Below are 22695 nucleotides of genomic sequence, written 5' to 3'. Positions count from 1 at the left end.
TTGATCACGGATGTGGCTTTAAGTTGTGTTTAAACCACAATATGTTCAAAAATATATTATTTACCATCGGCTGGATCCCGTTGGCCAACAGCTCGTCTATCAGACGATGGTAATAATCAACCCCAGGCTTGTTGATTGTATCCACGTAACCTGTGGGGAGCACTCGACTCCACGAGATTGAGAATCTGTACATTTCGAACTGAAAGAATGATACAATAAGATGTGAAGATCATAAGTGAAGCTTATACTTAGTGAATTGATATTACAACAAAGACTTTTTTATATTGATACAGAGTTTTTAAACGACAATTTTCCTTTTTTTTAAGATTCCAGAAAAAAGGTGAAAGTACAAAATGTGTTATTTCACCAAGTGAATTTAGGCCTAAGAAACCCTGTCTAACAATCTGGGGACCAAAGGCTTAGATGTCACATCTGAAGAACCAATGGCTGAATAGGTGGACTGCTTGCAAGGACAGGATTACTCAGCGGTCACCCATCCAAGCAGCAGTCACACTTGACGTTGCTTGACTTGGTTATCTTCCGATAAACGTCGTATCCGCTGCATCGCACCGTGCGCATAAGCCAATTTTAGGTCAGTGAGATCTACACTGTTGAGCGCATACTAAATTTCCATACGATTTTCCGACTGGTATTATGGTATTCCTCTCACTCAAACAGTCCAAAAGAACAGATTTTTAAATATTTATAATATTGGCTCAACTACCAGGCAAACACTCTCATTGTTCTACATATGAAGGTAACAGGATTTTCCGGACATTTGCCACCGTTCAGTGATACAAAAACTTAGTAACACTACGTTTCGAGATCTGAAATGTGATTTCTTCTTCAGGTAAACTAAAATAACACATAATTACAAACTAGGTTAAAATAAACAAATCATACCAAAGCGTTGTTACAGGCGTAAGTGACCTGTATTCTGTAGTTTAGTTTTAGTAATTTGTGTTGTGTTTAGTTTTTTATTAAGTGCATGTCTTAGGGTTATTGAGGTTGACACACATATTTTGTGATTATGTGTTAGGTTAGTAATTCACCTGAAGAAGAGATCATATTGCAGATCTCGAAACGAAATGTTATTGAGTTTTTTTATCACTGAACGATGGAAAATGTCCGGAAAATTCTGTTTCCTTCACAATCCTTCCATCGTCAAAAACAAACTTCAAACAAAAAAGTTCTATATATATTTAAGTTAAACAAAAATCATTTTTAAACGTTAAAAACTGAATGTGAGATAGGAACATAAGTGTAAAATAACCATTAGTGAAAAGTGGAGGCAATAATTTTTAATGACATTGTCTGACTAGCTATAAAATGTGAACAGCCAATCTCATCTTCAAGAGTTGTAAGATTCAAAGGATTAATAATATTCATTGACTATCTATTGTTGTTGGTGTTAATAATACTGATTATTGTTGTCGCTGTTAAAAAAACTGCTTGACTAGTCAATGTCAGGATAAAAATTCATAAACTCAATAATAAGATTTTTATTTTAACAGAGATATGGTAATGAACTGTTCGCTTCTGTCTGGAAGCTGAGTGGGCCAAGGATCGTTGTGTGTTGTGGCAAACCTATTACTGGTTACAACCTAAGGATGCACCTTACTCACACCAGTCTCCTTGATGATCCTCACGTCTTCCTTATACTTGTGGTAAGAGTCGCACGCCACGTCACCGTTAGATCCATCCTCTATCTGTTGTGGCCGAGTGTGGGTGAAGCGGTCCCAGATGTTTTCACCTTTGCCTGTTAAAGCACGATATCAATCCCATTAGGTATATAATGACAACCAAAAAGGAAAACATTTACACCTTATGGCTGTAGATAACTGCATATTGGAAAATACAATCATATTAGATTATATGACCTAGATAAATTGTCACCTATTTATTCGCAAACATACATTTGAGCCCCAATGACACTTTTCTGTATTACTTTTTAAATTTATATCTTTTAAATTGACCATTTTTTTTTTTGCAAAATTCAAATGTTTTAACATGAACACTGCCTCCAAGAGTCGAAAGACCGATTGGTTTTTTTAACAATTAATATTGTTGTACCACTTAGGACCTGAGGAAATAAACTATTATTCTTATGCCATAAAGTGGATGGAGTCAAATTAGTTGACTTATTTAGCAAAGAAGAATAATGTCTTTAAACAATCCTTATATTAGAGCAGTGTGTGTACAATATTGAATAAAGATATTGAAACATATTAAAATAATTTTAATATGTTTTAGACACTTACCATCTTCATTCCAGGCTCCCTCAATCTGGTAGGCAGATGTGGCACAACTAAGGTGGAATCCTGGAGGAAGAGACCGGCTAAGGGGTGGGACTAATGATTCTGCCTTAATATTCTTAGTCCATAACTGTAACTTCAAATGCCAAATATTTGGTTTAATTTGGCATAAACCAGAGTCTTTTCGGTTCTTTATACTACATTGGTGTAACAATAAATTATACATATTTTATATATAGTATTTCATAGTATTTCAATTTCATTGTATTTCAAAAGAAAGATATAAAGCTTCTATATTTCTTGGGATTTTATACCCACATCTTCAGGAAGCAAAATAAAAATATCAAAAGAACAAGAAACACAACAAATAAGAAGAAAATAACCACAAATATAAATAAGCAACTAAAACATTCAAAGACCCAGCTGTTAATGGGACAGAAGTAAATTTGGAAAAGTCACTTTTATCTTAAATTTAAAACATTTGGGTACCGTATTTAGATTTTAAAAGTAACTGATGGGCTTGTTCTAGATTTTTTAATTTTAGCCTATTAAAACTTTTTTCAGGATAAGGGAAGACCTTATTAATCCCTGTAAGATCTTAAAACTCTTAATTTTTTTCTCTTTTGTGCTCAGCAGCATGTTTGGCCAATGGCTTCTCCTTGTCTTTATTAAAAATATTAAATCTGTACCCTCTTATTCTGACTAATGTGGTTATATATTTGTCCAATGCACTGAGTTTGACAAAACTTACAATTAATTTGATAAACTAAAGGGTGATTTTTTTATTGGTGTGGTTTTTAAGTTGGCACCACTATTAAACACAACAATTAAATTTGAATAAAACAGCTGATCTTTGTTTATTATCTTATGTCATTTCGATATTTGTATTGTCTAGTGCGTATTATTGTATAGTAACCATGAACAGACTTAAAAAAGAAGAGCGTTTGCGAATAGTGCAAATTTATTTTGAAAACCGCAGTTCAGTTCGGGCAACTTACCGAGCTATTCGTCCGATTTACGGACCTCATAATCGTCCATCAGAGTCAGGTATTCGAGCTTTGGTTAATCGTTTTCGTAATACCCACACTCTTGTTGACAAGCATCGGCAGAGACGCCGCACAGTAAGGACCGAAGAGGCTGTTGATGCTGTTGCTCGTAGTGTTGAAGAGGATCCAAGTGTGTCGATTCGTCATCATGCGCAGCAAATTAGCGATCTGCTACTCAACTCTATGGAATATCTTACGGAAGGATCTACGTCTATATTCATACAAGATTCAGTTGGTGCAAGAACTGAAATGATTAGACTATCGCAAGCGTCTTGATTTCGTTGAATGAGCTCAACATAAGATAACACGTGACCCAGCTTTCGCAGGCAAGATTTTTTTCAGTGATGAGGCTCATTTCTGGTTATGCGGCTTTGTCAACAAACAGAATTGTCGGATTTGGAGTGATGAAAACCCAAAAGAATTTGTTGGTATGCCCCTTCATCCACAAAAACTTACCGTTTGGTGCGCCATTTGGGCAGGTGGTGTTATTGGCCCTTATTTTTTTAAAGACAATGCTGGCCAGACTGTTACGGTAAATGTTCAACGCTATCGGGCAATGTTACGGGACATTTTCTTTCCTCAGCTAAACGAACTTGAAGTGGATTTAGAAAATGTCTGGTTCCAACAAGACGGCGCGACGTGCCACACGGCAAACGACACAATTGGCCTCTTGGTAGAAACATTTGGTGAACGTATCATCTCATTTAGAGGTAGTGTCAACTGGCCCCCACGGTCGTGTGATATCACGCCAACAGACTACTTTCTGTGGGGATAAGTTAAGTCTCAAGTATACGCTGACAAGCCACAAACTTTAAATGACTTGGAAGCTAACATTCGTCGAGTTATTGGCGGAATTCAACCACAGCTGCTGGAAAAAGTATTCGAAAATTGGACTTCTCGATTGGGCTTTCTACGCGAACTAAATGGAGCCCATATACCAGAAATCATTTTTAAACGTTAATGTCATGACACTGTAGTTCAAATAAATGCATTTTTATGTCAATGCAGGTTGTTTTTCATTTTTTTATTTAATTTTAAAAACCGCACCAATAAAAAAAATCACCTTTTACATTCTTAGGGGCACAGTTTACTTTGCCAATGATAGGATGTGTTAAACCAGTTACGCTACTTTTAAATGCCTTATAGTTTTTCATAATTTTGCACGACCCGCAACGTGGTTCACATCCATTAGTAACGGGTTTTCAAATTTGTATGTTTGCGAAATATTACGCTAGGTGCTTTATTCATAAAAGTTAGGGTATCTAGAGAGGATAGTAAGACAGTATGGGAAATTTTCATAATACTCTTAATGTTGTGTAGTCCAGGAAATAATCCTGTAATAAACTTTTGTTGTGTTTTATAATTAAAGCTACTTGGTGGATGTTTTGGTTTGTTTATTTGATTTTTCAATTTTGTCTGAGTAATTTAAAGGTCTAAAAGTGTTGCTTAGTTTAATAGATATATGTATCTATTACATATAATAACATATACATATATACATACAACATATACATATATTTGTGGGTTTGTGTTTTATGTAAAACACAATCAAGCACATTTCCGTTCTGTTATTTAATAACAAGGATTTAAAACTTTCCATCAGTGATTGTTTGGCTAACTGTTCTTTCCATTTAACAATCCGTTATATTTAATTCTGAATAATAAACTTGTGCTCCTCATACTTACGGTGATAGCCAAGAGTGTAAGAGCTTCATATTCAATCATGCTGCTGGACATTGTCTTTAAAGTGTTACGTTTTCCTCTCTAAAACAAACAGATAGGACAGTCGACTATGTATGAGTACATATTATTATCTACATAAATTGCACACCTACTATCGAATTGTTTTACCATTTTACACTCTTCTGTCGGTGAGGAGATAACCAGCTTACAATACGTGTGCAATCGAATAAAATCAAAGTTATGTCTACTTTACGTAATAGACCGTTACAGATCGGTATTTTTTAATGTGGGTGTCTTTCGCTTTAATTCTGTGTCACAATATTGTAGGCTACTGGTATATCCGTGTATTTTACCTACTACCATATGCGCAATCAAAAAACAGAAACCAGTGTTTCTTTCAATGGCAATACAAAAATTTTAAACTGGGCAAGTCTATAAAAATCTTGAATTTTAATTTATAAACAAAATACAACACTTTAATATTTAATATGCAATATAAATTGTATATTAATATTGTATTTTTATTTAATACTGAATATTAAAAATATAATTTATGTATTCAACCTAATGTTTGTTAAAAATTCCAAACCACCAGACAAACAGATTAGACTACGGCTTGCTTTCGTTAAAAACCTAGAAGATAATTTGAAACTAGTAGTTTCCCGAGATTCACGCGTAATTTCATGGGCTTTGCACGTATATGAGCACTTCTGGTTCAAGTGACATATTTCCGACACTAATGTTGAGATTGCCTTGGTAAGTAATGCCTTGATCATTAAAATATGTTAAAAGACAACTAAAATGGTGTTTATAAAAGTTTTTAAATTTATATTAAAAAATAGATAGTAACCTTGGCTTTGACATCTGCAGTAGAGCACAGACCAGGCACTTGCATGCTTAATATTTGCTCAAATTTACAGTGAAAAGTATATTTTTACTAACAATTTTAATTTTATTATCTTGATTTTTTTTCTTACTCCATACACAACAGCAGTTGTAGAAAATTTTCAAATAACAAGTGTTGTTACTATCAAGCTGATTCTATGCTTTCAAGACTATATATATATATATATAAGCAATTTTATAAAGGTGATTAAATTTATGAAACACATAGGGTGCTGTTGTAAAACATTGTTTAATAGAACAGTTAGTTACATGTACTAGGCTCTTTCAATTAATAATATGTGTTGGTTGTAATATAACTTTAGAGACCAAGATGGGATTTTTCGCAACTTTAGTTTGGCTTAGCCCGGAGGAATTTTCGAGGGCCTAGTAAAACCTATACTAGGCCCTTGTACTTTCGCTAGGGAACTAAGAATGTCCATAAAAAATTTCAATCTATTTGGTGCAGTTGTTTAAAGATGATTGAGAAAAAACACACACTATCGGAAATACATATAATAAAAACATTTAAATGGTATTTCCAATGCATTAATTATATGTTTAAAACTTGTAAATATAATAAAAGTATTTAGGAATAACAGATAAATATTAACATTCATCGATATCTGCATTATACTACTATTGTTCATCAAATATTGTTCTAAAATTAAATATAAACAAATATTACAGCCTCTTTGACGAACTTTAGTGAGAGTTAAATTTGAATTATGAAACATAAATATTAACAATTTTTACGAATTGTAAATATTCCGGGAATTCTTTTTTCAGATATTTCGCTTCATGAATACCTTTTCTTGGATTTCAAAATATATCTTTTTAAATAATTAGCTAAAGTGGCGTAGACGTTTTAGAGATTAGCGTTTAGTGACACATTCAGTGATACATTTTTATTTGAAAGAACTTAAAACCAAATCTTGATGCAAGTTGCTAAGAAACTGAATATAAAAGTCTGCGAAATGTCAAAACCGCACTTCATAGGGTTCTTAGAGTTACAATATAAACGTTATTTAGTATTTCTGAAGAACTTTAGAAAATTCTCTTTATGTTTTATATTTAACTTTGAATACTACTATTTAATGCAAATTTCACAAGAATAACATTTTTAATTACATATAATTTACATACATAATTAAAATTATATAATTTTTGTGAAATTAAAGATTAATAATTTCAACGAATCACCACTTTCGAATGTGTTGAATAAATATTATTTTTTATACATAATAAATCATAATTATAATATAAAAGATGTATAAAAACTTGACTTTATTAACTTTAACGGTTAGTTAGAGAAATATTATAATCTAAAACGGACAGATATAGATTAAATTACAATTGCAATACTCTCATTTATATGACTTGTTTTTATTGTAATGTTTTTAACCACTTTTGAAGTTTTGCTATCTTTTTTATAGTCACTTTGTATTTACATTACTGCCTGGTGAAGAATTTTCCCATAGTATTCATTTTAGTTCATTCAAGTTACATGAGATATATTAGTGTATTTTTATATTTATTTTAAAACTGTATGTAATAGAAATGTGTACTTTTTACATAATTATGACGTTCTAAACTAAAATTAACGCAATTATTTAGTAATACATTAATTTATTAAAATCGGAAACCAAGCGTGTCTCATATTAAATATTTCTGTTATCAAAACTATTTCTAAGGTATGAGTTGCCCATTTTAATTAATTCAATGATACAAATACAGTATATACATTTGTAACCAACAGAAAAGGGATAGACGCTCAAAATTTGATAAAACTGTGCTATTTATTTTAAATAATAAAACTTTAATAAAGAATTCAAACTATAGACGGAAAAATGTAGTATTTCTTTTATTAAAAACGCATATTTCTATTTGAAACGATAAAAAATGTACTTACTATTAAAAATACTACAATTGTATTGCTCTTGTTATCTTTATCTAAGCTTCTACTTATTTCAAATCTGATTGGAAGAAACTTCAACGCGAGGTCTTTTAAAATGACGTTATTAGTCAGTAATGATGGAAATCTGGGAGGATAATCTGAAACATAAACTCCCTTAGCCCTACGAAGAGCGGAGATTTTAAAAAGGGTCTAGACTTTAATGAACCTCTGTAAAGAAAGATTATACGTAGTTATTTTGTTGCTGCCAGTTTAAGGAACACAATGAGTTTCTGCACGTTAACTGCCAATAAATCTAACAAACAGGTAATACGGTATATCATCCATCATTTTATATATCATGTTCTTAAAATAACTAGGCACAACGGACCTTAGAACAATAATATCTCACGCTCTGTAATATAATTGCATATTATAAAATACAGTGCAAAATAATCAGATAATGCAATAAACAAAAGCAATTAAATATTTAAATAAAATGCTTATTCATTTATTTGTCAACTTTTTGGGATATATATATATACGTATTTAGATAAGAATAATTAAATCACACAACATATGTTTTTAGCAGTCTAAACCGTACGCTACATTACCTGAGTAGAACCGTGTAGTACTTGAACTGATATGGTAGCAGTAGTTGTATAAATATGTAAAGTAGTATTCCAGCTAATTACAATAACCCGTAACGTGAAATAGGTTAGTTAGCTTCGTGTTTGCTTAAGTGCCTGGTAAAGATAAGGAACGTTTTATCATGTTTGATAGTAGTCAGATAATTGAGGTAAGTAGAGCCAATTAATTATCCGTTCATTTCCGTATTCTTTTTTCGTCTCCATTCTTATGTAAGTGTCTCACACTTCCTCAGGATGATTGAGTAAGAGGGGTAATAGTTGGAGTAGAAACGTGAGATAATAACATAGATCCTAATCATTCTATGCCCACTTTTTATGTTTGCGATTTACCTGCATTCATAGTGCGCATGAATGCTTAGAGTAATAATGAAAGACGCATATGTGAAACCTTTATTAACTTGTGGTATATAAATTGTGAATGCTTGACTCGCAATCTCTTGTGTGTAAGACGTGATTCACCGGGGCCTAATCACAGGTGTACTCAAAACTGCTCTCTGCTTGACTCGCAATCTCTTGTGTGTAAGACGTGATTCACCGAGGCCTAATCACAGGTGTACTCAAAATGAGCAGAGATCCCTTTAAGTGTTACAGACATTCAAGGCCAAAATATAGTTCTTTTTAATTAAAAAAAAAATATATGAACCTTAGTTATCAGCAATAAAAATATCAATAAAATCCTTAATTGGGAAATTGATTTTCCTTAAACAAACCTTTTTCAGCTTAGTTAAATTTTTAATGCCAGCTACAAAAAATGCTTAATTATGACTCCATGACTTTGAAAAAAGTGAAATTAAAATAATAAAGTTTATTTTTTATATCATAGAAACCAAATTTGACGGAGACCATCCATGTAACAAATCAAGATCCTATATATATATATATATATATATATATATATATATATATATATATATATATATATATATCCTCGTATGTAAATGGAAGAGTTATCATTTCAAAGCAGTTATACTAAAAAAGTTTACAAGATTAATGGTGATTTAACGTGTGATAAAAAAACCATTGAGTACCAAATTCAATTGTAAAATTGCCCAAAATACTACATTAGCTCTGCAAACTAATCTAATTATAAGAATAGTAGGTCACTAGTAGGACCTTAAGCATTATAAGACAAAACCGTTTGTCATTCTTGAAAAAACACACAACGAAGCTTTTAAAAATGTATATTAATCGAAAACAAAAAGTTGCTTTATTAATCGAATATACCAAACTAAGTAACCTATAACAAACATATCAAATTGTAACAAAATCTGAAATAACGTGTGGTTACTCTTTCATAATTTAGAAACTGAACAAATATAACCTACATCTATACTGTATCACAGTTAATCATATGTTGTCTAATGATATATTTAACTGAAACACTGTTTCTACGTTTTCAGGTTTTGGGGAATCAATTGATCATATATTGAAGTATTTTACTGGTAAGGGTAGTAAAAATTCGTTTGAAAACTTGAGGAAAGAACATTATGCAGCACTACCACATTTACAAACCCTTCTTCAAACGGGTCATTGTCATCTTTACGAACGCATCTTGAAATGTTTAACAGACGCAAAAATAAAGATACGAAATTACAAAGATATATAATATATATAAATTAAAAATTCCTGAAAATATAATTGTTCTTAACAAGTTATTTGTGGACTAAAAGTTAAAGTAAAAATAAGAATTAGGCAACTAACTGGAATCAATTATTAAATTTTGAATATAAAAAAACGTGTGGTTTCATGGCATAAATACCACTCCCTAAAAGAAGATGAAAACAACAACTTATGAAAAGCGAGTAATTGTGCAAACCGGAAATGTGGAATAGTTGCAGGTAATGCCTATCATACTGATCCGATTTGTAATCCAGCCGACTCTTACAGTTGTGAACGTGAATATACATATACACACACACACACACACACACACACACACACACACACACACACACACACACACACACACACACACACACACACACACACACACACACACACACACACACACACACACACACACACACACACACACACACACACACACACACACACACACACACACACACATATATATATATATATATAAAACAATCAGGAATATATATGTTCATTTGTCTGGTTCGGAAGAATCTGTCATGATTTATTCAAGCGGTCAGGAAGTTTAGCTTGTCACTAATAACTTAAAACAACAAACTTAAGAAAAAACACCACGCCAAAGTATTGCGCTCACTGGGATCTAATATTGCTTTCCTCTATATTGTACTTCAAAGATAGAGCTAATCTATAGAGGGTTATCTTGCTACTTGACCACTTTCGAAATATGTAGAACACTTAATACAGGAACTCGCCAGCTATTCGTCACCACTTTGCAAACCATACTAAGCTTACAGCACTCTTTTTAGTGTCAAACTATCGATTCGTACTCCGGTCGAATCCAAATAAAGCACCGAACATCTTATCGCCTACAAAATCATAACATCATAGTATCAAAGTCGCTTACCTCATAATCACGTAAATAGCATACACATTATTTATCCTAAGGACACACGTAAAACTATATTGTGTGCTTATACAAAGCACATTGGCTCTTTGCTCCTAGACAAATGAGCTGTGAGCCATAAGAAAGTTGGGACAACTGATCATTAAGGGTTGAAAAGTAATAGTAAACCAGCGAAAGACCTGAAGGCAGTGGAGCTGTTTCACATACAAATAAACTAGTGAAGTTCAATAAAGTAATCGAAACTTTTTTTATAAATTTTATTCACTGTGAATCGAGAATGGAATACTAGGAAGCTCTCTCGTTTCTGTCAGTTTCTTGAAGTAATGTGCTGACAATTTCATACTCCTTGTTCTTTCTGTGCTGTTGAAGTCCACGTGCCAGAGCCCGAACTTTACTCTGGAACAGGTAAAAACGTTTCAGATGCAGGAGAACTGGACCAAATACATTATGTGCCAGTAGAAAAAGGCAAAGCCAACAGAGACAGTTTCTCAAGTACCATATTGCTATTTGTAAACTAAATTATAAATCATGAACTTTTCATTACAATGTAGAAACATTAATAAAATGATGAATCTTAATATTATTTGGCTGTAAATTGAGAAATATATACAACCTGTCAAAGCTATTTAATTATGCTATCATTACTAGTAATATCACTAGCAACATCTATTTTTTTCCCATATATTTATAAAGTGTAATTTTCATATTACTTTATTTTAATATAAACTGCACTCCTTAAGTTTGTACAATTAAAACTGAGGATCTAATCTCTAAATTTTATTTTTAAATTGTAAGGCACTACTTTATTTGATTTATTTATATACATTAATTGTTTTTATGAGTTAAAAAAACTCCTTTAAGGTATAATTTAATAAAAAAAATGCTCTTACTGGATTATAACATAGTTTCAGCAAATTATTCATACATTTATTTAAACTTCTGCAGTTTTGTTATGATCTTAAGTCAAATTACTATGTTAAAAATTGACTAACAAATTTCACAGTGATTATACAATGAAAGGAATGGCATACAACCTCTTATACAAGTGGCGTTAGTTATTGTCAGCAAACTCTCTTTAGCGTGGCATACAATCTGAGTGTATATTCATAAGTTGGCGAGTTTGTTGGCGAAAAACAGCTGTGATAACTATTTGGATATTTACAAACTCCTAAATTCTTTTAAGAAGTATTTAAGTATAACGTTGCTTCGGATTTCATTACGGTCAACGATTCAAATAGTGCAATAGAGAATGAACACTAGAGTGGAAAATCCAAGTTAAATGTCGTTAGCAACTCATAAAATTTAAATAAAATTTCTGGACCAACAGGATGGCGCCAATTTTATAAACCATTCAAAACTAGAACTAAATTTATTGTACAAAACTTAATGATATCTTTGTTCACTTTGATATACAGATATTTAAACCCAAATGTGTTTTAAATGCATCTAGTTACTTTACAGTAAGTTAGCTCCAAGAGGAATATAGGACTGAAATATTATATACTTTAGAACTAAAGTACTGAATTTTAATATTGCATTAGGAACAATTTTTAAAGATACAGGTATGGTTATGTGTGTAAACATTACTGCATCATTTAAATAATAATAAATGCAATAGACATAGACCATTGAGATTATTAAAATTCATTATCTAATAAACAGCAATTAACTTTGATTGGAAATGTATAAAAAGATAGATTTAAAAAAATGTATTAATTAAACCTCACGCCAAACAGGGGTTAGTCATCTTGTTTCTGCCTCCTATCGGTGTGTTACCACCTTCCGCACCGTGCGATCTCCGGAACCCGATGGAGGACCATATATACTCTAATATTCTCTAGCACTGAGATATGTCAGAAAAAGCTATCAATTTTCAGATCTAATTTTTACAACAATCGATTACTTAAAATAATGCGTAGATCTTTATTAAATGTGAGAATCATGTCATATTCATTCTTATCTCGCAAAATCTTGCAAGACCTTCAAGTACCTTGATTCCGGTGCTACTTCAAGTACAGTTCATCTTACTTTCGAGTGTTGATATAGATATTGAGAGTCGTCTAACATAGAAATATTAATTTTAGTAAAGTCACTCACGAGTACAGCATAATATTAATTGTGAAGAAGGATACTCACAAGTATGGAACGACAATCTTGACTGTGTATAAATATATTGACGGGTACCGAACAACAATCTTGATTCTGGGTAAGGATGCTCTCGAGTACCGAACAAAACATTGTCTTGATTGTGGATTAGTACTCTGAATAAAACAAGGATAAGGATACTCACGAGTACGCTCTGTTCCACTCAAAGTTGTCCATCAGAGACCAAGCTGTGTAGCCAATAACATTACATCCGTCTTCGTGGATCGCCAACAGTACCTGCTCCAGATAGTTCTGCAAAAGTACGTTCATACTTAAAATAGCTTTAATACTACATATTTATACAGCAAAATTACTAAAGTTATATAATCTTATGTCTTTAGATGTTCTAAACATGGCAGTAACAAAATATTACCTTCTCGACAGAGACATGTCAAAGCGATACATAATATTTAAATCTATATTTGAAAATATTTAAGACCTAAGAATTGGTATCATAGATTTTTTATGTAGTCTTATAGAGTAGACAATTCAATAATTACTCCAAAATTTTGATCTTTGTAGCTATATGGATATCATTTAACCCAATTTACAAGGAAGTATTTGAGGTAAGAAAGATCAATTTACTACAAAATCATCTCATCTACAGTAGTCAGAAATACTTTCATTAATTAATCCAAATGAAATTAAATGAGTCAAAGATTTTTTTATACTACGATACTATTTATGTTTAGTAATCTATTGAACCCATTTACTTGTAATTGTATTAGATATTTACGTACGGGTATAGTTCTGTTTTTAGAATTAAAAATAAACTATGACTATTTAGACCGTTACACGGCACTTAATTTTATTTCCCATCTCGATATAAACGAATAAAACCAACCACCCTTCAAACATACCTACAGCAAATATTTTTCACACGTGAATGCAAGTGTTGATTTAAATGCACTCTGTATTATTAACTTTCTATATACTAAATTGTGTCAGGCACTCTCGTTCTCCACCATACAGAGTTACAATAAAACTATTGCATCAGTAAATAGTATATATCGTAACTTAGAATTCATAATTAACTCCATGTGTCCTATTTTTATCATAATTCTTTTAAAACCTCGAAATTTGAAGTCTATTTTCATACAATCCGTTTAAATCAGAACTATAAAAATACATTTATTCTCTTTCTACCAAACAAACTTAATTTTCTACCATTTATTTTAAAATAAATGCTTTTTAAGTTGTATTATATTTTATTATATATTTCTAAACTTTATTTACAACAAATCCATTGAATGAACTCTTTGGTTCCGCGACTGATAAAGTGGTAAAGGGTAATTTTCGATGAGTATAACATCGAAATTGAAAAGTTTGAAAAAGGAAGAAACAATTCTGAATATTGCAATTTCCATTAATTAATACAAATATTCTTTATCACTCACAATCATGAAAAGAGAATTTATTTTAGTTGCATTTACTGTATTTAGAAAATTAATTAAATACTGGAAAACTGGCATTGAGAAATTCAATGTCTCGTCTACAGGTTCTAATCAAAACAACAAGTAAACAGGTGTTTAGTGGTATTTTGTACCATCATAGGCTCTATTAACCCCTTTACGGCATTTGACGCAATATTAGGTCCAAAGCGATTGCGTAAAATTGAGCTACTGACTTAATATAACGTATCTTTATATTGATGCTGTAATATTTAAAGAAGCTTTTATATTGCAATGCGCCACGCGCAAGTATTTCTGGCGTTTTTTACTAAGCGTCAGCACTTCTATGATCATCTCATGTGTGTTTGAGCTTGGTTAGTTCCCTGTAGTCAAGCAGTGCATACAGCATCCATGTTTCTGGCATGACACCTGTCTTGGGTATTTTATGGTTTTATATCTAGTGTTTATTGCACCATGGATATACCCGATGTAAAAATAGACGATTGGCTTAATTTCCATGACGATGACGACATGGACAAGGATGGTGAAAATGACTTAGCATAAGATAACAATATTTTTTTAACACCAAATATAACTTTTTACATGAAAGTGTTATCAAGTTTCTAAAAACCTGTTTCTGTAAACAAATCGACAGTAAAGAAACTTTTAGCAAAACAGCATAATTTAAATTACAAAAATAAAACTTTGAGGAGGTCAAATACTAAATTTTTAAATTTTATTAAATGTAACAACTGTCGGAGTTGCATTAGCTACCTTTTACTGGTATTTGAAGGAAAAAAGTATGATATTTGCAAGTAATACTTACATGGTAATACTCGACCCTAATAGTGTCATTAAACTCACTGCTGTCCTCCCATCCACTCTCCGCTATGAAGACCGGTGGGTTGTTGTATTTAGTCTTAATTAAGTTCAGGAGAAGTCTGAGTCCTTTGGGATACAGCTGGAAACAATACATAACTGATCAGGAATATTGGCATGAACAGTATTCAGCAAGTGTATCACTTCCAAGATAGTTCTAGGCTGGTTCCAAAGCAAACTGTGTGCAGGATTGGGGATTATCCACAGGGTGCTACATAAAAGCAGGTGCAGTCTCTCAGTGAATGGCCCCAACACCGGGTAGAGATCTTTCGACGTAGCGTATACAATGACTGTATCATGGAATTCTGTGGAAATATTTCCCCTCCCCGATGGTGCATAACACACCCAACCAAAAATAAGAAGCTATTATTATATTGTTATAATACAGATTAGTATACTTCTAATTCGAGAATAACACTAATCCTAATTACATGAGACATGACATAATCCTAAAGACATGAATCTTTTCTACATACAGTTGGCTCTTAGAACGCTCCAAAAATATAAGCATTTTAGGACGGTTTTGTCATAAAAAGATCACATTATGAATATAACGCAAACTTGTGAAAACAATAGCTCCTCAATTTCTAATTTAGTTCAGGTATGTAAACACTATTCCTTGTTGTTGGAATAGGATTTACACATCCCTTAACTAAGTTAGTTATCCAGCCCTAAGTAGTAAAAGGTTTTAAGATGGGAGCTACTTTCACATCTCACTCATCCCCTGTAAAGTACAAGCAAACATCCGCACGTGTAATCAAAACTTTAAGCAGTTTGAAAACAGATTTTATACTTGAACATGTTTATATCTTAAGTTTTCAACATGGCAGCCGTTCAAATATTCGTAAATAAGTGGTTATATATCGACCTTTTCTCTGTATCGTAGGTTAAATAAAAAGAATTTTATTAATCTTTGGTTATATTTACAATGACATTTATTCTTTGGGTATCTCGTTAAGTTTTAAGTAATGGTAGTTCAAAGTTTGGGAAATTATACAATATCAGATCGGAACTAAAAATAAACATGATATATTTAAGTGTTTCCAAAGTAATGACTTGGATAAATTCGTTAGCGAACCTCAAACGTTTGTTGAAATTTATATCAAATATTATTTTGAATACAACTTAAACCAAAATATTGAACATATGTGTAAATATCTTAAGCTATTTCATAACAGTTAAAAACAAATAACAAATATATTTATGTTTATATTTTTTAACATGATTAATTTTATTATGACAATATTATACAACAATATTTTTTGACACCGCACCACATCTCAGTTTCCAGATGGCAGCCATAGAATGTTTTGAGATATGTACGATACTATAGCAGCAACATGAGATAAAACTATTTAATTCAAAATTTCTAACCGATTTCAACCCAACCTGGCATATTTGTGTTTAATATACCCTGAAGGCTATCCATTCAATGAAGCATTTCAGTGCTCTGTCGTTTATAATAATTGGTGAACAATTTTGCTTATCTTCTTATCGATATATTATATTAATTTCAGAAATTTAAAATGTTTCTAATTACATCTTTTTAATTCCATATTAATTTTAAGACAAGTTCAAACGTAAAAAAATTTACAGACTTTTTATTAGTTTATAAATATTCAATCTTATCAATTTCAAAAAATTAGAGTTTATAAATTATTCAATATATCATTTAATATGTGACTACAAATGTACAAATAAACCTTCAAAATACTACCGTGGCGTTAGTTTGATATTTTGAGATAACAATCACATATAAAATACACTTCTTCCAAACAAGCCCATATTTTATATAGTTATATTATGTCTATATTGCCAGTTTCTCAGACAACCCAGAATAGAACCACAACTAAAAATATAAAAAGATTGTAACAATAGGTTAGTTCATTAACTTGTTGCAAAATACCTTGAATTCTGGAAGTGTGATTCCTGCATCCCTATTTATGGAAGGATCAGGCTCCTGATCCCCAGATGTCACATGGTAACTGAAGTAGTGGTTCAGACCAAAAAAATCGGCGCTACCTTAAACAAAATATATTTTTCATGGTACGTCTTTAGTCATTTATAATAATGTAATATCGATTCAAAAGTGAAATAATTAAGCTTATGGCGTGAGGTTAAAGGTTGAAAATATATACTGAATAAAGAGCATCGTACCGATTTCACCAGTAAATTGTATTACGAGTAATTTTATATATAATAAACTAGGTTCCTTTCTATACTTGCATTCAATCAAAAATATTTTAACCTTCAAAAACCAATTTAAAAATAATTTTTGCCGTTTTTTAAACCATTTTATACTCTTTTAAAATTTTTGGTAGCATGGATACACTCGTATTTTTAAATAAGATTCTATTAACTATACTAATGAATAATATAGCGTACAATATGTATATTCTTCACACAAAAAAGGCTTTTTTCCTACCTTAGGTAAATGCTTTGCTAATGTTCAGTCAATATTTTTATAAATTTCACCATCACATAACAAGAATTTTGGGAATAAATCGAAATAAATACTTTATATAGCTATAAAATCCTTTAAGTGCAGTTTTTATCAATAAAATGTGTTTTGTATATATTAAAAATTCGAACACATCAAATGTGTTTTGTATTTATTTGATCTTCGTTTAAATATGTTATGTGTGTGTCAAGTAGTTCACAATAACATATGCGTGACATATAACGTTTCTCAGCAACAAAAATGAATGAGTGTTAACTTTGTTTTAATTATTTAAAAAAAATAAGTTATTTTACAAAATAATTGCTATTCAATCATTTTGTAATAAATGCATTTTTAACAATTAACAATGTGAGGAGGAGTATTTATTTTATCATTGTTTGTCCAGTATTATATATTTATTTTATATTTGTCTAGTCTTCTGTAATAATACAAAAATAATATGTAAATATTAACTTTTAAATATTATTTAAATATATAAATCCAAGGGAGTCATTTATATCCATAAATGCAAAACACATTATCGTCTACAGACAATAACGGGGGCAATCCCAACTTTTCTCTTTGAAACTTTGTTTTTTGAAAGACCGTAAATGTAGTCAACAGAAATGAAATATTAGAATATAATGTAGAAGTGGCTGTGTAATTTAAAATTGTAATGTGCAAAATCTAGATAACTTTTATATAAAATGCAAGAGAAATTTTAATATTCCTCTATGAATATTCCCCATATATTTAAAGTGTGCTCTTAACAAATCTACATTAATTGGCAATACTAATTATAATACGGTCATTACCATTATGCATCAGGAAATTAATGCAAAACAAACCATTCGCATCGGTAGTCAAACGTGACATTTTACACACGAGCTGTGTTACTCAAAGTCCAATTTAATGCTACGATAACATAAATATTTTATGTCAGTACTAATCAACCACATTTCATAGATATTTTTATGAATATGCATGTGGTCAGATATTTCACAGTTAAAGTGTTTTGCCAGATAATCAAAGTATCTGCTATCTCAAATTGTACCATACATAAAATATTAGTTACAATTTCGAAAATTAAGAGTAAATTTGCGAGATTTGAGAAAAATTTGAGTTTTGCTTCAATGGGTGAGGGAAACAGCAAAATTTTAATGACTTTAATTGTAGAACACTTTTTCTCTAATTATGGTTTCTCATCCGATGCGAGCTATTATGTGTGTAACTCTAATTGAGCTATTTTTGTAAATAAGGCCTTGCAACAAGACACAGGCCTTGTAAATAAGTTACCTTTCAGATCTTCTATCTCTTGCGCAGTAAAGGAAGGTAGCCTGGAAGTGTTCCTTCCCTCCAATTTGCTGTTGTGGTCCACACGCTCCCTCACCACCTTAGGGTAGTCCCCTACTCTGGAGTATATAGGTTGAGTGTACATTCCCAGCTGCAAAAAATTTACCTTAGGTATTTTGATAATTACCTGTGGCTTAGCACGTAAATCCATAGACTTCGCACGTGTTTGAACACTTCTAATTCGAGTGAATTATATTATCGACTCTAATTTTGAGTTTGTCTTGCCACGATCAAGAAAATCTGTCATAAAAGTGTATATTTATTGCCATTTTAATTTACTCCGGTCTTAGTTTGTTTTTGTTCCACATTTGATTTTGTCTTATTTTCCGATAAAGAAAATATACATACATACACAAGTCTGAGAAGCCGACTTCTATCAAAAGACAACCAATATGGGTTTTATTACAATGTTTGAAAATATAGTAGATGGTAATTTTTTCTGTTATATCTAGTAGTTGCTAAATTTTATAGTTAAAATTATATTTTTATAAAAGTTTTAACTTTCTTATCTGGATATTCTTACTCTGTGCCGCTATTGAGGTTGCATAAAGGGTTGAAATAAGAAGTGTTACCATTAATCTTACTGCATTTTTTGCACTATAAATATGAACACGTTGAAAATAGAGGTTAATTAAATATATGGTTGTACAGTCAGAACACAATGAGTACACAGAACAGGTTCTTTGAATTAATACTTCTCAAAATAAAGACTAAAATAGAATTTTTCGGTACTTTAGAAACTGATGGAGCGTAGCTCTGAGGAATGCTTGAAATAAGCATAGTCCTATATTCATACCAGGGACCCTAAGAATTTCCATGTACAATTTTAATACAATTGTATGAATAGTCTACGCTTGAAAGCTAAACAAAGAAACAAAAGGACTAAATTTATAATATTATTAGGATTAGAACATGTGCTATTCGCTCCTGAATTGTATTTTAAATGTAACATTTAAAGAATGAGGATGAGAAAGAGACTACAAAAGGAAGTATTAAATGTTATCTGAAGCGAAATATGAATGTAGACCCCAATCTTCGAGGAAGGTGTGGGTCATTTCTCAGCTTTTCATGGAAAGGAGACTAATATTCTTCAAAAAAGCCATAAAGAACTGTATAAAGATAGCACTGAATGTACTTGAAGTGTGTTGAGTTAGTTAACCTATCCACCCTTCCCTCATGTGAACGTTGTGGAGGTGGGCGAGTAGATACGATTGGAGGTTATTTCCTAACGTACTTTTAGGTTCTTCAATGTAAAAGTCCAATTCCTCCGGATCTTTTTATCCTATGTCTTACGATTCCACGAATCTAAGGGTTGTTTTACTTTACCAGCAAATTTAACGAAAACAAATGAAAGGAAATGAGATGGGATAATGGGAAGGAAACTGTTACCCATATTTGATACTTCAACCTCCAATCGTATCTACTCGCCCACCTCCACAACGTTTACATGAGGGAAGGGTGGATAGGTTAACTAACTCAACACACTTCAAGTACATTCAGTTCTATCTTTATACAGTTCTTTATGGCTTTTTAGAAGAATATTAGTCTCCTTTCCATGAACAGCTGAGAAATGACCCACACCTTCCACGAAGATATAATATTATTAGGATTAGAACATGTGCTATTCGCTCCTGAATTGTATTTTAAATGTAACATTTAAAGAATGAGGATGAGAAAGAGACTACAAAAGGAAGTATTAAATGTTATCTGAAGCGAAATATGAATGTAGACCCCAATCTTCGTGGAAGGTGTGGGTCATTTCTCAGCTGTTCATGGAAAGGAGACTAATATTCTTCTAAAAAGCCATAAAGAACTGTATAAAGATAGCACTGAATGTACTTGAAGTGTGTTGAGTTAGTTAACCTATCCACCCTTCCCTCATGTGAACGTTGTGGAGGTGGGCGAGTAGATACGATTGGAGGTTGACGTATCAAATATGGGTAACAGTTTCCTTCCCATTATCCCATCTCATTTCCTTTCATTTGTTTTCGTTAATTTTGCTGGTAAAGTAAAACAACCCTTAGATTCGTGGAATCTGAAGACATAGGATAAAAAGATCCGGAGGAATTGGACTTTTACATTGAAGAACCTAAAAGTACGTTAGGAAATAAGAGGAATATATGTTTGAGCATTCCATTAGAAAGTGATGAAAATCTGATATTCCAAATCTTGTCAAATCCAAGAATATCAATAGTATAACAAAATTAAGTACCACTAAATGGTTGGAAATAATGCTGTAAAATCAGAAAGCTATAAAAACATAACACAATGATCTGGAATTCAGGATCTAAGGACCCATAATATAGAGAAATAACTGACTCAGGAACAAATAAACTTAGGTTTTAGAGGCTCAATGCTATAAAGATCCCAATAAGGTTATCTCGAATTGAGACGACCGATGTTCCGGGTAATGGCGCACACAAATCAAAATATAATTTATCGGCGCATCATGCTTTAAAATTTTAAATTAAAAACAAAGCTCGATTTCGTGTTTTACTTCTTAATGAATCCTTCAATGGTTTGAATAATTATTTGCAATCTTGAAATCCCTAAAGATGTTAATAAATAAACAAAGATTATGGAACTCACATGAAACTGATTGGCTCTCTCGGCCGCCGCCTGATCCTCTAGTGAAGATTCGTTAAGTGGTATCATGTGAAATGCAGCGTTAGTCAGGCTCACCTTACCTACAATCAATAGTAGATCAAATTAGCTATTATATAAATGTGGATAAACGTACATGCGATAATTTTATAATAAAATTTACTAATATTTTTAAAAGCACCGATCGAAGTAATATTGATAAGATATGCATGACGTAATGAAAAAGGTGTCATAGGAATAAATCTTCATGATCTTAGACTTAAAACCCGTTTGAATTCAAATCGTTTTTATATTATTAAGTCAAAATATATTATATATATTTGAGGACAAGGAATTTAGTAACCTAATGTATACATTATGAGTGTATAATTCCTAAAATGCGTTTAAGAAACAATTTCTTACTACTATATATATATATATATATATATATATATATATATATATATATATATATATATGTGTGTGTGTATTACTTTCATTCAGTATACATAAATTTAATATACAAGGAAAAGTTTTAGATCTTAATTTTATAATCGTATATATATATATATGTATATATATATATATATATATATATATATATATATATATTTATATATATACTCTATAATACAATCAATAAATTCAAATATTTCTGTAAATACTTTTATTTCTTTTAAAGAGTATTTTTTATGTATAACGAGTAGAAGTCCCTTCATTTATTAATATTTTATTGAAATTTATAAGATTTAAATATCACATCTTTGATTCCGTGTGTTTCAATGATAGTTAACCTTTCGCATTTTCAAATTAAATTATATCAAATCATTTCATTGAGTTTCTTTTAGAAAGAAAATAAAGTAGGTAACTGTACCTGTTGTGATGCGTATAGTCAACGTATTCACACAGAAGAGTAATCATTTAGGTCAATTCAATTTAGTTCCTTAAGAATAAATAATAAACTAAAATGTTACACTTATTCTTAGTTTAT

General features: G+C 31.3%; 1 protein-coding gene across 1 annotated transcript in view; it reads right to left on the bottom strand.

The window, feature by feature from the left end:
• The window catches only part of LOC124355699 (lactase-phlorizin hydrolase-like), a 51506-nt gene that overhangs the window by 10088 nt on the left and 18723 nt on the right, over positions 1–22695 (bottom strand). The window contains exons 8-17 of the mRNA XM_046806858.1: positions 21711–21808; positions 19065–19212; positions 17235–17350; positions 15276–15410; positions 13204–13310; positions 11177–11309; positions 4988–5065; positions 2262–2391; positions 1626–1759; positions 65–199 (exon numbers count right to left, since the gene is read on the bottom strand). Coding sequence (XP_046662814.1) covers positions 65–199; positions 1626–1759; positions 2262–2391; positions 4988–5065; positions 11177–11309; positions 13204–13310; positions 15276–15410; positions 17235–17350; positions 19065–19212; positions 21711–21808 — 1214 coding nt within the window. The remainder of the gene's footprint in view (positions 1–64; positions 200–1625; positions 1760–2261; positions 2392–4987; positions 5066–11176; positions 11310–13203; positions 13311–15275; positions 15411–17234; positions 17351–19064; positions 19213–21710; positions 21809–22695) is intronic.

Source organism: Homalodisca vitripennis, chromosome 2 (genome assembly GCF_021130785.1).
Source record: "Homalodisca vitripennis isolate AUS2020 chromosome 2, UT_GWSS_2.1, whole genome shotgun sequence".
In the NCBI taxonomy this organism is placed as follows: domain Eukaryota; kingdom Metazoa; phylum Arthropoda; class Insecta; order Hemiptera; family Cicadellidae; genus Homalodisca; species Homalodisca vitripennis.
The sequence above is the reverse complement of the archived record's forward strand: the minus strand, read 5'-3'. Positions and strand labels throughout refer to the sequence as shown.